Below are 15,509 nucleotides of genomic sequence, written 5' to 3' on the forward strand. Positions count from 1 at the left end.
TTTCATTTATTTCCTTATGCACATTCATTTATCAGTGTTTAATGGTGTGATGATGCAATGGGCTTGGTGTCACGTGACTTTCCCCAGCTGCCATAGTAACCCCAATAGCCGTTGAGCTTTGGCTGGAGATACTGTGTCACTTCCTGTCTACCTCGGACCTTCTCTCCACCTTCAGGGGAGAAGGACGTGTACTATGCTGCTCCTGTGGTACAAGGCGGCAACTGCAGTACCGGCTCCAGTGCTAACCAGAAGTACTCCGGTCCAGTCGGGACCTTCCTCATTCTCAAAATTCTCCAAGATTCTCATCTTCAGCAAAGGTCTGGGTGTCGTTCTTCAACCACTACTCCTCTCATCATCCATTCTCATCAACAGCAAGTATTCAGTTCAATCCATTCCACCCAGTATCATATCTCTGGCACTACTTCTCCCATTATTCAGTCTCCTCACTTCAAGTAACGCTACCATCACAGCCTATTGCAGCATCACCCATTCCTCAGTTATATTCAATCCTGGTTGCATCCAGAGAGACTGTTGCTATTAGTTACCTCCATTATAATAAACGCACAACTACCGTTGTTTCTGAACCCTGGCATTGGTTTAGTTATTGGTGCCTTGACTAGGGACAACGAAGAATTGCTGGGGCCCCGCATGGTCAGGATCCAGTGGGTAAGTCAGCTCCCCTCATGCCAATACCGTGACCTAACATCTGGCAACTGGCTACCCGGGTCCAACCCAGTATTACCACCTACTACTACCCTCATCGGGAGGCCCCAGCGCAATAGCATACCAGATCCATCATGGACACAAACTACGTATGATAGACCCCATTGCATTACAATCTTTTGATATGATCAGCCGAAGAGCAGGCGTTTTCCCACTCCTATGCTGATTGTTGACACTTTTACTGACAAATTCAGGGCACATTGATTTCTATTGGGCTGTTCACACTGCACAGTTTTACAGATTTGCAATCCATGCTGCTAAAAAGAGGACGTGTCCTACTGCGGTCCATAATTGTGGCAAGGATTTACCAATAGAAGTATATGGGAGCATCTGAACTTTCTACTAAAGAAACATCTGTTACATCTGCAAAAAATACAGATCACCTTAATTTAGCTGTGACCTTCCCATTTTTTGCGGATCTGCACAAATAACGGTATACACATTTTTTGCGAACTGTGGACGATGGCTGTGGACATAATATACAGTTTTGAAAAACTACTGAATGTGTAAATGGGGTTAAGGCATCATTCAAGAACGTGTCAAAGTTCTCTACCATACTACATTATGCAAGAAATATTTGGCCCTATCAATGACACTCCTCTCTTTTCATGTAAAATGACACAATATTTTGCTCTTCAGGATTATGGATTTGCCAGGTCCACAATACTACTTTGACAGAAGTAAACAGCGGGCATATTGGGCCATTATCTGCTTACCTTGGCAGAGCAATCAGTGTGTCCAGCAGGTTTTAAAATATAGACCGTTTTGCCATAAAGAAGACAATTGGGTGTAAAGTAAGTTAGTATGAATTTGCCAAAGAAATAAAGTATTTCCAGATGTTTGCAAGTTTCCAGTAAATGACACAAGTATTTATTATCTGACTTTGGGGAATACTGTACCATAGCAAGCGTTTTATATGTTCTTCAACTACTGTCTCTACTAGTTATTATAAAACATTGCTACTGCCAGATACGGGTGATGACATCATGCTTTTACAAATATTCATTGTACATTGCAACCTAAATTGGTAAGTGTGATGAAGAATAAATCTGAGGTCAACAATGTAGCGGTGCTCTGTGAGGATGATTGCTGGACTATATAAATGTATGTAGACTATAATGCATTCATATGTCACATCAAGTTATTTGATTTGTATTAACAACCCTGTATAATACACTCCAGCCATTTTTGTATCATATGCATCAAATTTGCCAGTGATACACATCATTTTAGATACATGCATATATTATTTTTCTTTTCCATTTTGTTAGACCTATCACCTTGCTTTTTACATCAATAAATCCCTTTACATTAGCATCACACTTTCTACACAACTTTTAACATGTAATTATGTACCAAAAAGACTAGTTGTGATGTCATTTTCTACTTCTGCTTTGTACTTCCATTAATACTATGGAAAATCTGAAGATAAACAGTGACACTGTGAGTGTGCACTGTATAATAACCGAGTGGAATCCCTTGTAACACACAGCACAGACAGCCCTTTACTGAAAGTGCTGCAATGGCCCTTTAGCAGCCTTACTCTATATCAGACTAATAGCTGGCAAATAGCTGATTTTAAGTGAAGTTGCCATTGGCTACTAATTCCAACTGTGTACATAGAATCACATGTGGGCACTAAAATTAATGATTATATATACAATACAGCATTGGAATGGGTCTACCAGATCAAAGCCACTGCTTGTTAGGTTCTGGGTCATACAGAGGGGTCCTGAAGGGGGTAATATTATGTTAACATGGCCAGGGCAGAGAATTCTGAATTACACCTGCAAATTCTAAAGAAAAATGTCAGGACATCTGATTGTGAGTGGAATCTCAAGAGAAGGTGGCTCGTGCAGCAAGATACATAAATGACCAGGTCTAATATTCTTAAAGTGTCACCGTCGTTATATTTTCCAAAATCTAAATCAACAGTAGATGTGAAATAAAATAAGTTTGCAATTTACATTCATTATTTTTGTTGTTGTTATCATGCTGTAAAACAAAGCTATACTTACCAGGAATCCAGGTCCAGTCTCCTGAAGGCAGATTTTCTGGTTGAAAAAAAAAGACTAAACACAAGAATTTCGGCCAGTACAGAGAGTCACGGCTCAATGTGTCCATCAGTCACATGACTGCCTTCTCCCTGTGAGCGCTCAGATGGCCTGGGAGACACAGGACTTCCTGTTTTCTGACTGTTTCCCATTTTTGAAGAAAACAGTCAGAAAACAGGAAGTGTTGTGTTTTCCATGATAACTAAAAAAATAAATAATGAATGTAAATTGCAAACTTGCTTTATATAGCATCTACTGTTGATTTAGATTTTGAAAGTTATAACGACAGTGACACTTTAAAGAGAAACTGTCAGCTAGAAAAGCCATCCCAAACTTCTTACATGGCTGCATAGAGACTGCATGAGTCTATCCCTACATTAATTATAGTTTGCATTCCATTCCAGCATTTTTATACATTTTACATACGATTGGAAATGCTGTAAATATGAAGGATGCCGCTAGCAGTTTAGCTGTTCGATCCTTTTGTTTGGCCTATGAATTATCTGAAAAGAATAAATGGAATGAAGTGAAGCTAGTGTTTATGATGCTGTCAGTCACATTCAGTGATTCTGACTTTTGTGTTGGTTATAAAACTTTTTTCAATTCTGTCAGTCACTTTTTTATGAGAGTTTTTAGTCATCTTCCATGTATATGAATAATGTACAGAAAAGCAAATGTAAGTAGAGAAAACCAGTTACAGCTGTGGAAAGCTCTAGAAGGTTTTGACCATGCTGATCATTTCCTGTAGGGGACTTTGTAGGAGTGGTCTCTTGCACTGGAGATCTGCTGTGTTCTGCATTACTTTCATCTCATACAATACATGCATAAGGTTTCCATTACTAGTTATCCACCATAGAGAAGTTGGGTGGTTTTCAAGTAACTGACATCACACATCCAATTCACTTCCCTGCACTAAATTCTATTGACCCATAGTTGCCAACAGTCACGGTTTTGCCGGGACTGTCCCGAATTTGAGGAGACATCCCCAGCAAAACCATGTCCCAGGAAGCTCTGCCCCCTGCCGGCGCCAGTGAGGTCACTCGTGCAGAGCAGGGAGAAGAGTAACTGGGGGACTAGAGCAGGTGGGTATAGCTTTTATGTTTTAATTACAGATGAAGGGGCGGTATAGTATGATTATGGAGGGGCAGGAGGATGAAGGGGGTGGAAGTATGATATTATTGGGTGCAGCTGCATCATGTGGGCACAAACTACCAGTATATACAGTCATTCAGTAGAGTGCTATCCCTGGGCCACAGCCTGTATGCTGCTTTGAGGTGGAGTGTGTAATATATTGGGGACCTGATACTAGGTTGTGTAATATACTGGGGACTTGACACTGGGGTGTGTAATATACTGGGGATCTGATACTCGGGTGTGTAATGCTCCCTGAGTGTTGTTCTGACTGGAAAATTGTGAGAAAAAAATACGGTGGTGACAAGCCAAACCCCTTAAACCACACCCATGACAGGTCACATCCCATCGAGACTACATCCATAATAAGCCACACCGCTTATTGTCAACGCTAAAGTGTTCCTGGCAACTATGTTGACCCCTAGTAACAGACAACAGCAGAGTCTAAAAGATAGATGTCAATCATTTCAACCCTGTGTTATGGAGAGAAGGGGTAGGAAAATCATTTGTGTGTCATTTTCATGATGCATCAGCCATGTTGATTTTCACCATCCTATAGCCAATGTAAACGAATGAACCAGATACGGCAAGCACCTAATGGTTTCAAGAGAGAACAGTCCCTAAGGGGTAACATGCCACTATTTATAAGCCACAGAACTGGAATGAATTCTGGACACGCTGCAAAGCCTTGGGTATCCAGCACATCTTCAGTAGAACTAATAGTCGGCGCAGTGTGAGATGTCTCATATTTTGGCTCCCAGTTGGAACACAAATATTTTGAATTTCTTGGTTATATTTGAAGTTTATTTTCAAAAGTAATAATGCTTATTGTATGTTTTTGTTCCAGGATCTGGATCTTATACATACGCATCTGGAAGAAGTGAGGTTTTTTGATCTTTTTGGATATAGTGAGGAAACCGGGTCATGGCTGTGTTTTATGTGCAACAATCCAGAGAAGGCGACAGGTAATAAATAGTCATACATGCTGTGAAAGTACGTGGGGGAGAGTCTTATGTCCAAGGCATTGTGCTTTGCTTTCTCACTGAGTACTATGAGTTGTTTTATGTTTTTACAACTTGTAGTATAGATACAATATACACCACGATACTTCAAAGATTATATTGTACTGAGTGTTAATTAATATGCCTATAACCAATGGTAATATGGTCTTGGCATCAATCATTGGTCAAGACTTTTGTTCCCCTATAGAACTTACCCATTGGGTCATTTTCCAGTGATAAAATAAAGTGAACACATAAAACACAGTAATATAGGTCCACATTTCAGTAAGCAAAACTGAGACTTTAAAGGGGTATTCCCCCCAAAATTATTTTTGCATTAATACGTTGCCCACCCATAGCTTTCCATCTTTTCAATATAAAGTTATTACGGATTCTGCACAGTTTTGCTGTTATCTAGGTGCCCCCACCCCCACGGATTGCATAGAATCATCAGCTCTCAGTCCACTCCGACACGGCTCCCTGCTCCTGGCCCGCACCCTCCGAGACGGCATCACGTGTCCTCCTTCTCTTCAATGGGCTGGGTTAGCGCTTCTAATCTAATCTGAAGTAAAGGAGGACGGCGGTGGCTGCTGTTAGAGAGGGAGACAGTGACTAATCAGTGCAGCTGTCACTGACTCCTTCTCTAACAGCAGTCACCGGTACCGTGTGCCCCCCCCCAGCCCCAGAGCTCACCCCCTGACTGTGTGACCCGTCACCCCTCCCTCTCCCCCTCCGTCAATTGCTCCGAGCACCCTGTCTCCCCCCCCCCGCCCATCAATAGCTCTGAGCCGCTCGCCTGCATCCCCCCCCTCCATCAATGGCTCTGAGCCGCTCGCCCGCACAAACACCCCGCCCCCCCGTCCGTCAATTGCTGAGAGCCGCGGGGCCGCCGGTAAGCGTCGATCTCCCCTGTCACTTGCGGCTGCTGGCGGCACCCCTCACCCCCCCCCCCCACGTCCATCAATTGTTCAGAGCACTTCGGGGCAGCCCCCTCCTACAATTGCTGAGAGCCGCGGGGCCGCCGGTAAGCGCCCCCGGTCCATCAATTGCTCGCGGCGCTTCCCCACGGTCCCGCGGCTCACTGTCCCCCGTCACCTGCTGCTCGCCCGCATCCCCCCCCTCCTCCATCAATACCGCTGAGCCGCTCGCCCGTGGCGCTTCCCGGCAGCATCCCCCCCCCCCGGTCGCTCTGCTATGCCATCACCATCTCAGCTCTGCTATGCCCTCACCATCTCAGCTCTGTATGCCATCACCATCTCAGCTCTGCCGTCACCATCTCAGCTCTGCTACACTGTCTCACCATCTCAGCTCTGCTGTCACCATCTCAGCTCTGCTACACTGTCTCACCATCTCAGCTCTGCTATGCCATCACCATCTCAGTTCTGCTACACTGTCTCACCATCTCAGCTCTGCCATCACCATCTCAGCTCTGCTGTGCCATCACCATCTCAGCTCTGCTATGCCATCTCCATGTCAGCTCTGCTATGCCATCCCCATCTCAGCTCTGCTATGCCATCACCATCTCAGCTCTGCTATGCCATCACCATCTCAGCTCTGCTATGCTATCACCATCTCAGCTCTGCTATGCCATCACCATCTCAGTTCTGCTACACTGTCTCACCATCTCAGCTCTGCCATCACCATCTCAGCTCTGCTATGCCATCTCCATCTCAGCTCTGCTATGCCATCACCATCTCAGCTCTGCTATGCCATCACCATCTCAGCTCTGCTATGCCATCACCATCTCAGCTCTGCTATGCCATCACCATCTCAGCTCTGCTATGCCATCACCATCTCAGCTCTGCTACATTGCCATCATCAGACATAAGCATTGCATGATGGGAAATGTAGTTCCCTATCTTGATTATAGACCATGTTTTAGAAAAACTTGTAACTCAGGAACGGCAGCAGCTAGAAAGATGGGAGATGGCTCAAAATACTCGGGGGGACTTGGTGAGTAAGAATAACTAGGTTTGGGGGCATTACATTTTTTTTGCTTTTGGGGGGAATACCCCTTTAAAGCCTTTATGAGCAGCTTACATAAACCCTGTCCCTTTTGCAGCTTTGTTTATGAGATTTACTAAATCAGGATTGTTGGTAAATAACATCATTCCCCATATTCAATCCCTTTCATGTTCCTTTCACCTGCATCTTAAAAACATCTCTAAAATCCGTCCCTTCCTTACTGTCGAATTTTGGTATTAGGGTCATCATTGTGTGCCAGGGGAACTAATAAAAGTTTATCTATTCATATATGAAATGTGTTTTTCTTGTTATGTGTATTAAGCCATGTGTGGCCCACAGTAGCGGTTTATTACAGTTCCAAGAATTGTTTGTCTTTTCGTTCTAAGAGTTGTCTAATCGAAAAACCACAGATTCTTATGTTGTAAGTGCTTCATCATGGGAATTCAATGTGTGTTCACACCCTAATAGGGGTTCTTGTTATCGATTTATATTATTTACCCCACGCATCGCACTAAATGTGTTCTAGAACACTGTGACGTGTGCCTGCCACTGCTTTCTTGTGATATACCTTCATGTGACTTGTGAAGGATCTCACATTAGAAATCCCTTAAAGCCCCATGATAATTACTGTCTGTTCCGTCACCGAATGAGTTGTTTATCTTGCCACTGGAATCCTAATCTTCAAGTTATAAATGTGCAGGGAAGTTATTCTCCTGTGCATTATTCCATACTTAACCTCAGTTCTTGCACAAGCTGCCCAGTAAATCTTAAAGCAATCAATGACAATAAGTCAAATGAATAACCCAGAACTTTACTGTAGTGACACAAAGATGTGTAATAAATGTGTATTTCAAATTAAACTTTAAAAAGAAAATCTAAATAAAAAAAATCTAAAAAAAAATTGTACATATATATATTCAACTAGTAAAACCTCCTTTCTTATTCTAGTTAGGTCATATGATCTCACAGTGACTCCATGGAAATTACATGTGTGTCTGTACTCTCAATGGGGTTGCCATCTCACCTAGTAGAATCTGTATGATGAAGCTGTATGGACTGTTCCTCACAAGCCCCCCACAGGGATGGACAGAAATTTCCATTAGTCTCACTGATGAGGAGGATTATTCTGCATCAATTATAATGAATTAAATGACAGTTCTAATTCCTTGACTGTATACTTAAAGTCTCTTAGCTTTTTTTTTTTTTTTTAAATGATAGGCATGCTAATGCAGACCCTGCACAGCATGAATGTTTTTAGAATGGTGACAACCATTGCATAGTTATAATAGGCAATAACAAATACTGCCACTGATATCATTTCAAAACTACTGTATACTAAAACCAAGTGTCTAACCTGCAACCCGGTGATCAAATGCAGTCTTCCATGTCTTTAGTGTAACTACTTTCCTCCATCTTAAAGTAGTTGAAATAGAAAAAAATGACACAAACATGGTGCTACAAAGCCTTTGTAGGATTAAAGGTATACTCTTAAAAAAAACTCTACATAACTCTAGATAAAAACCAGAAGAGCAGGGGGTGGAGGGAACAATAATAACAAAGTGATACTTAACCATGCTGGTCCCCCGCAGTGCAGCGCCACCGCTCACTCTTGGTCCTGTGACATCACAGCCCCGCTCAGCAGTGCCCGCTCAGCCAGTCAGTAAGTGAGGTGGGGAACCTCTGCATTCACTGATTGGCTGAGCAGGTAGTTCCTGAGGTGTTGTCCAGAAACTGGAAGCTAAGACTGGACAATAACAGCAAATATTGGCACTGCGGAAGTATTACTTCATTATTATGTTCCCACCACCCCTGTTTTTTTTTTTTTTATATTTGCCTCGGGTACCCATTAAACATATTCTTTTTTGTCAATAATAGTAGTATGTAAAGTTGTTTTTTATATGTACTGATAGTCATTTTCAGATATATAAAAGAGCGTTTTTCTTTAGAAATATAAGTGCCTTAGAGGCTGTGACAAGCCACAGCACACAGCCCTTCTCCTTCCATACCCTTCCCTGCCTGATTAATAAACAGGGCTGTACTTCTACCACTGGGCCCTGTTTACCAGGCTGTTGGGATTTCTTGCACTTTTGACAAAAAGGCCACAGCCTTGTTATTAGAAATGCCAGAGCCACAACAGGAAGCCAACTGATCCCACCAAGTCAATGGGGTTATGACAGAAACCATGACTTTAGTGTAATCAGAGCCTTACTGGCACCATATGGTGGTAAAATACGGGCAGCAAAAATGCTATATGTTTGATAACAAATGAAGACACGTTTGTTTAATTCATTTTATACCAAAGATAGCATAATCTTTTACAGCATACCATCTAGTCTACAAAATGCCTAGAGTGCCAGAAAGTACCTCCCACATCTGTGACTATCAGTAATTGTGACTGCCACATAACAGCAAGAGCCTGTAATCCTCAATGACAGATGACCTGGGAAACACAGGACTTCCTGTGTTTAGTGTCTAAAAAAAAAAAAAATCAGAACACAGAAAGTTCTGTGTTTTCCATGATAACTAAAAAAAATAATGTATGTAAATGGCAAACTTTATATCACATCTACTGTTTATTTAGGTTTTAAAAGTTATAATGACAGTGACACTTTAAGACTGTTGAAATCAGATATGGATGTTGTTGTGTCCAAATTGTTGATGTTGACTGCTATATCTCAACATATAAACCTGGTATTTTAATGAGAGAGGTTTTCATTTAGTGATTTGCCAGTGGCATCACTGGTACATACTGTACTGGGACTCAATCCAAGACCATGGAAAGATCATTGTAAGGCATTAAAAACCACATAATGGTATTGTTTTGCTGAGATACTGATTGCATTCATGTGTTTCAAGTAAGGTATTTGTTCAAGGTTAAGGGTATACAAGGGTAAGTAATATGAATGTGCAGTACAGAGTCCTGACAAATCCACTTATGACCAAAGCAAATTATAATTCATGTAAATTCCCTTATTCTATGAAAGAGATGAATGTAATGCTTTAGATGAATGCTTTATATTCGTTTATAAGAAAGACTAACCAAGGGGTCTTCATTAGTTTAAGGGATGGAAAAAAGTCTTTCAGGTATTATGACCACATCACAGAAAGTAAAGACAGCTAAAGTCTTACGATTTCCATTGCTTTATATATAATTACAGTCATCTGGAAACGTTAGAAATTGAGAAGAATGCAGCACGTAAATGTAGCTTGTCTGTATCAAATTTATTGTAAATGTGCAGTTTTACATGTGCTGAGTCACTGAGTGCTGAAATTGGGCATTGTACACGCTTATTCCAAGCAGTCTATGTGGTTTATATATAATGATGACAAAAGCCACTTTTATATAGTTTTACCCTATTCCACATTGTTAAACAATTGCACTTAAGCTTGAATATTCTAATGATTGAACAGCTACAAATTTTTGAGCTAAAATATATACTTATAATATGTTGCTATAACCAAGGGCAAGAAAAGCAACCAAAAAAAGAGAGACTGAATGAGTAACATCAGTAACTTATACAAAATACACATGTAATATCAGTGAAGACAGAAATGTATGCTAAGGTTCTCTAGGTACAGTAGTGTAGATTATGTGAGATAGATGGTGAGGTGAGGTTACTGATATTTGGATTTGGGAGAAATTGAATATATATATACAAGTTTATTATCACACAATAATCTAACAAATAGATAAAATGGAATTGATAGTGTCACAAGTTCATGCGGTCAATCATAAAGCAAGTAGATACATCTGATAAAATATACATGTAAAAGAAAATATAAATATAAGGGAAAAAAAAGAAAAAGGAAAACCCAAAATTTCAATTGCAAAAATGTCAAGAAAAAAAATATAAAACTGTATAAATGTATAAAAGAATAGTAGAAGTAGTAAAAAATATAAATGAATTGCAGATGATTAAAGAATGGTTGAATGGGAGGTTTGTGCTGCTGATAATACTGTGGTTGCTAGTGGTATTAATGAGATATATACATTAGATTGACCCATTTCATGGCTTTCATTAGCCATTTTGCTGCTGAGGAAGGGGCTAATTTATACATCTCATTAATATCGCCAGCAACTACAGCATTATTTGCAGCACAACCCTCCCATTCAACCATTTTTTAATCATCTTCAAAACAGAGGCCGTGGCTGCAGACCTTACAGTACAGGCAACCAAATTTGGCGCCAGTAATAAACAAGGTACGGCATCTCAACACCCGTACTGCGCATGCACAAAAAAGGCTGTCAGATCCCCAGAGGACAAGCACAGGAGAAGAAGTCTGCAGTAGAAACATAGAAGACTGGTGAGTGGTGTAAATACATCAAACATATGCCTACCTATCAGAACCCTTTATGGTTTATACTAATATATGACTGTGAAAGTCTCATCATGAATCCAACTACTAAGCATTGCATTACAAGTGGTGGCGCCTACTTTCATGAGACTGACATGAGAGGGCTTCCCATGGGGATATGTCAGTCCCGGGACCGGCCAAAGAAGCGGGACCCGGCGCGATCAAGTAAGTATGAGGGGCTCTAGTGGGGGGTCACACCAGGACTGGGGTTAACAGGTCCTCTTTAATAACAAGACTTGCAAACAGAACAACCCATAAGATAACTCTTGAGAGCAGAACAGATTCCAACTGTGTCTAAGCTGTAAGTCCTTATCTGTCACTGCCCAGCCACAGCTTAACCAGCCAGGATATAAAAGGTTCACTATACCCCAGGCTTAGTTTAGGTTCCCAACATGGAGCAGCAGTATCAGTAAGGATTTCACAGAGGGAGCAGGTGACAGGATTCTCTTCAAAGGACACAGTCTGCTCCTTTACTGATGTGTACACTTTTTACCAAAATTTAGTGTCAGTTGTAATGTAATATGTAGAAAAGCAGAGTAAGGGTCCTATTAGACAGAGCAATGAAGGCCCAATCAATAATGTTAAATGAGCACCAATCTGCTAGATCGAGACTTGTTTACTGAGCCTATTACATGGCCCAACAAATGTTCAGTGAAGGCTGCATGGACATCGTTAGTGGCTGTTAGTAGGCATCACTCACTACCACTGCCCTCTCTCTCACACATTCTTAGGGTATGTTTACACTATGGAATTTGTGCGGAAATTTCAAGTGGAGTCCGCATGGTGGTCTCCACTTGAAGTTCTGCCTGTCCCATAGACTGAATGATATTTTGAAGCTCAATCCGTCATCCACCTAAAGAATTGACATGATTTCTATTGAAATTTCCACGCAAATTCTGTAGTGTACCCTTAGAGCCCGTGTAAACTACCTAACAATGTCATGGCAATATGGTGTGAACTTCCTGCTGCCATGTTACCAAACTAGCACTGCACAATAGCTATTGTACTGTACACAGTTTGATTATACAGTGGTGCCTTGGATTACAAGCATAATTTGTTCTGGGACTGTGCTTGTAATCCAAACCCACTCTTAAACCAAAGCAAATTTTCCCATAAGAAATCACTGATATGCAGACAATTGGTTCCACACCCTAAAAATAATGATTTTTTTAAATTCTGAATAACATGTAAAACAAATGAAACAAACAATGAGAAACAGCTTCATATGTGATATTATAAGTTACTGTACAGTATAGCAACCAGCATGTGGAGCATAATGTATAGTAAGTGCATAAACCTGAAAAAACAGCAGCAGTTAGTAGATACAGGATGGAACTGTAGATCTCCATAATGCAGTAGCATAGTACAACAGTCTAGAATAGAGAAGCAGGGCTTCTGTCAGAGGGGTGTGTGGTCACATGACAGCAATGGCGAAGGGGGGGGGTGTTTAGCATGGACCAATCAGGAAGTGAGAATCACAGAGCTGTGCAGGAGGACAGTGACAGAAACTTTATATACAGCAGTTTGAATGGCTGAGTGTGAGTGCAGACACATTATAGCTGCAGTGTGTATAGCGTAGTGTAAGTGAAGGCACATTATAGCAGCAGTGTGAATGGCTGAGTGTAAGTGCAGGCATATTATAGCAGGAATGGAGAGGATGGGAAACACAAGGGCTGACAGAGACTGCAGGGAGCATGAAGAAATGAGCGGGGCAGATGTGGGCACATAAATGCAGCACTCTCTGTCTAGGAAAACAGGGGTTACAGCTATTAAGAGATTACCTCCACAGTCCTGTCCCCTGATGCAAGCCCCAGCCTGAGGTGAATCTGCTACGATTTGGAAAGTGAGAGAGACTTCCTGGATCAGAGTACAGTGATGCAGACCCCCATGTGTAGGCCATGCCCCTTCCCCACTCCGGCTCCCACTCAGTACAGGGAGTACTGGGGGGGTACCCCGTTTCACCTTTCTTACATGTGCCTTCATGCTTACTTTATGTACAGTAATTTGGCATTGATGATTTCCATGGATTAAACTTGCATTTAAATATACTTTAGTTTGTTAGTTAAGATATTAGTATACAGTGCTGAGAGGCAGATGGATCAGTGATAAGTATATGGATGTGCGGTCATGTCTGTTTTTCTCTCCATGGAATTACTAAAATATAATTTTGTGATTGGTAGTCACTCCTCCTTTATAAGAATTTAACATACACTGGCTATAATAATGTATAAATAGGCTATGTTGTATTTGTGGCCATTTGCTCCTATGCAAATGTTGGTACACAAATTATTATAGAGATATGGCTGACCTAGCTGTGCTAAATCCATTGCCCATTAAGGGGGATGCATGCAGACAACTGGGAATGATACACAACAGAAGATTGATTCCAATTAGAAAGTTATGTTTATTGTTTCTGATAATGAATTGATCCCCTTCTCTGGAACGGTGGGTATTGTCAGTAAGCCAGGCAATAATAACTTTATTGTCTTCCTGGTCACTATGACAAAATGTTGGATACGTTTCTTGGTGATTTACAAGTACAAAAACAGTCTGGGCAGGATTCGCTGGGCAGGATATTTTGGGAAAGTGGTTTAGTAACATTTCCAAATACTACAGGATGGCGAAATTTTCTCTGGTTTGGCCACAATAGATATGTTTGTTCAAGAAACCAAAGGATTGCTGGAAGAAAAACTGTTTGAGAAGAAAATCTTGTTTATGTCCAATAGTCTTAAAGGCTCCTCAAGTTTAATTTATACAAATGAGCAGATTTTTTCAATTATATTTCCACAGCCAGACTTTCTGTAAACATATCCCCGTCTATCGCAGACACTGTAGGCCAACTGCTTGGAAGAAAACAATTCCTGTAAATATAGTGTACAATGGGCATTGTTTACATCACTCATGTCTCCTAAATGGACTTATCAAAATAAATTTCCTTCTAAATTGATGAGATTGTAACATGTACCAAATAGTATATAATGCGTCCAAGAGCTAAAAGATTTTTGCTAATCATCCATATAGAATTCACATCAAGCATTTTCTGCAATGATTTACTTACAGTGAATTCTTATAAAAGGTCATTGTTGTGCCTGGCCCATTTCCAAGCTTTGATTTTTACAGCCTAAGGAAAAATGTGTTTAATTGTTGTTTTTTCTTTTTTTTTCTTCTTTGCAGTCGTGAATCAAGAAGGCCAACCTCTGATTGAAGGGAGACTTAAAGAGAAGCAGGTCCGGTGGAAGTTTATCAAAAGATGGAAAACGCGCTATTTCACCCTGGCAGGAAATCAGCTTCTTTTTCGCAAAGGAAAATGTGTAAGCATTCATGTACTGTACATTTCCCTTTCATTGATGTTTACATATGTTCCCCTGAAGGTTTTAATTATCCCTCACCCCTGATAGTATAGCTTGTAGCTGCCAGCCAAAGACTCTGGACATGTTTGTTTTTTGATCAGTGGGGTCTGTATCTTTTCTTTGCAGAAACTGTGCACATGGCCTCCAGTCTAAATGGGTCTTTAGGGTGCTGATTTACCTTGAACAGTACTGTACATTTTGTACAAATGAGATGAGTCGGAGATTAGATTTGACTAAATGTTGGCTGTAAATAGAAACACTCTTCAGGCAACAGATTTAGAAGAAGAGCTTAGAGTCTGTAAGAGAAAAGAAGTGGCCCATGAAGGATAATATGGTTTACTCTCACAGTGATATGTTTTTATAAACTACAGTTATTATTCTCTTAGTACATATGGCTGGGTACATAGCCTTTCTTCATAAGTAATGTAACTATAAATGATATACTGTGTATAGAATGTAAAAAAATGTCATTGTAATTGTATAGCTTAGAGGTGCATGCCACTCCATACACATGTACAAGGGTCCACATGTCACAATTTATTTATAGGGGTATTCCAGCCCCATAACATTTCTAAAAACAAGAATGCTTAAAAAAAAAGGAAACTCATATGCCCCAACTCTGTTCTGACAACTCCAAGACCACAGGTGTCTGTATCTTATAACATAATAACCTGCCTCGGCTAGGGGTTGAGTGAGCAGTTAATGCAAAGAATTCAGTAAGAAGTGTTGAGCAGCAGGAACTGGAAGTCATCGAAACAGCAGCACTCTGGGGCAGATTTATCACTATGTGCACCTGGCGTATGCCACAGAATAGGCGCAGATTGGTCTATTTCATGGCATATGCCAAGTGTAAGCCCTGCTCGCCTGGTGGGCCGGCAGGGGGGCAGCAGCAAGGCATGGCCTCCTCCCATGCCTAATTTATCATGGTT

General features: G+C 41.0%; 1 protein-coding gene across 1 annotated transcript in view; it reads left to right on the top strand.

Moving 5' to 3' along the window:
- VEPH1 (ventricular zone expressed PH domain containing 1) overlaps window positions 1-15,509 on the top strand; it is a 219,614-nt gene that overhangs the window by 192,231 nt on the left and 11,874 nt on the right. Inside the window, exons 11-12 of the mRNA XM_069973855.1 lie at window positions 4,756-4,873; window positions 14,405-14,541. Coding sequence (XP_069829956.1) covers window positions 4,756-4,873; window positions 14,405-14,541 — 255 coding nt within the window. The remainder of the gene's footprint in view (window positions 1-4,755; window positions 4,874-14,404; window positions 14,542-15,509) is intronic.

This window comes from Dendropsophus ebraccatus, chromosome 6 (genome assembly GCF_027789765.1).
Source record: "Dendropsophus ebraccatus isolate aDenEbr1 chromosome 6, aDenEbr1.pat, whole genome shotgun sequence".
NCBI lineage: Eukaryota > Metazoa > Chordata > Amphibia > Anura > Hylidae > Dendropsophus > Dendropsophus ebraccatus.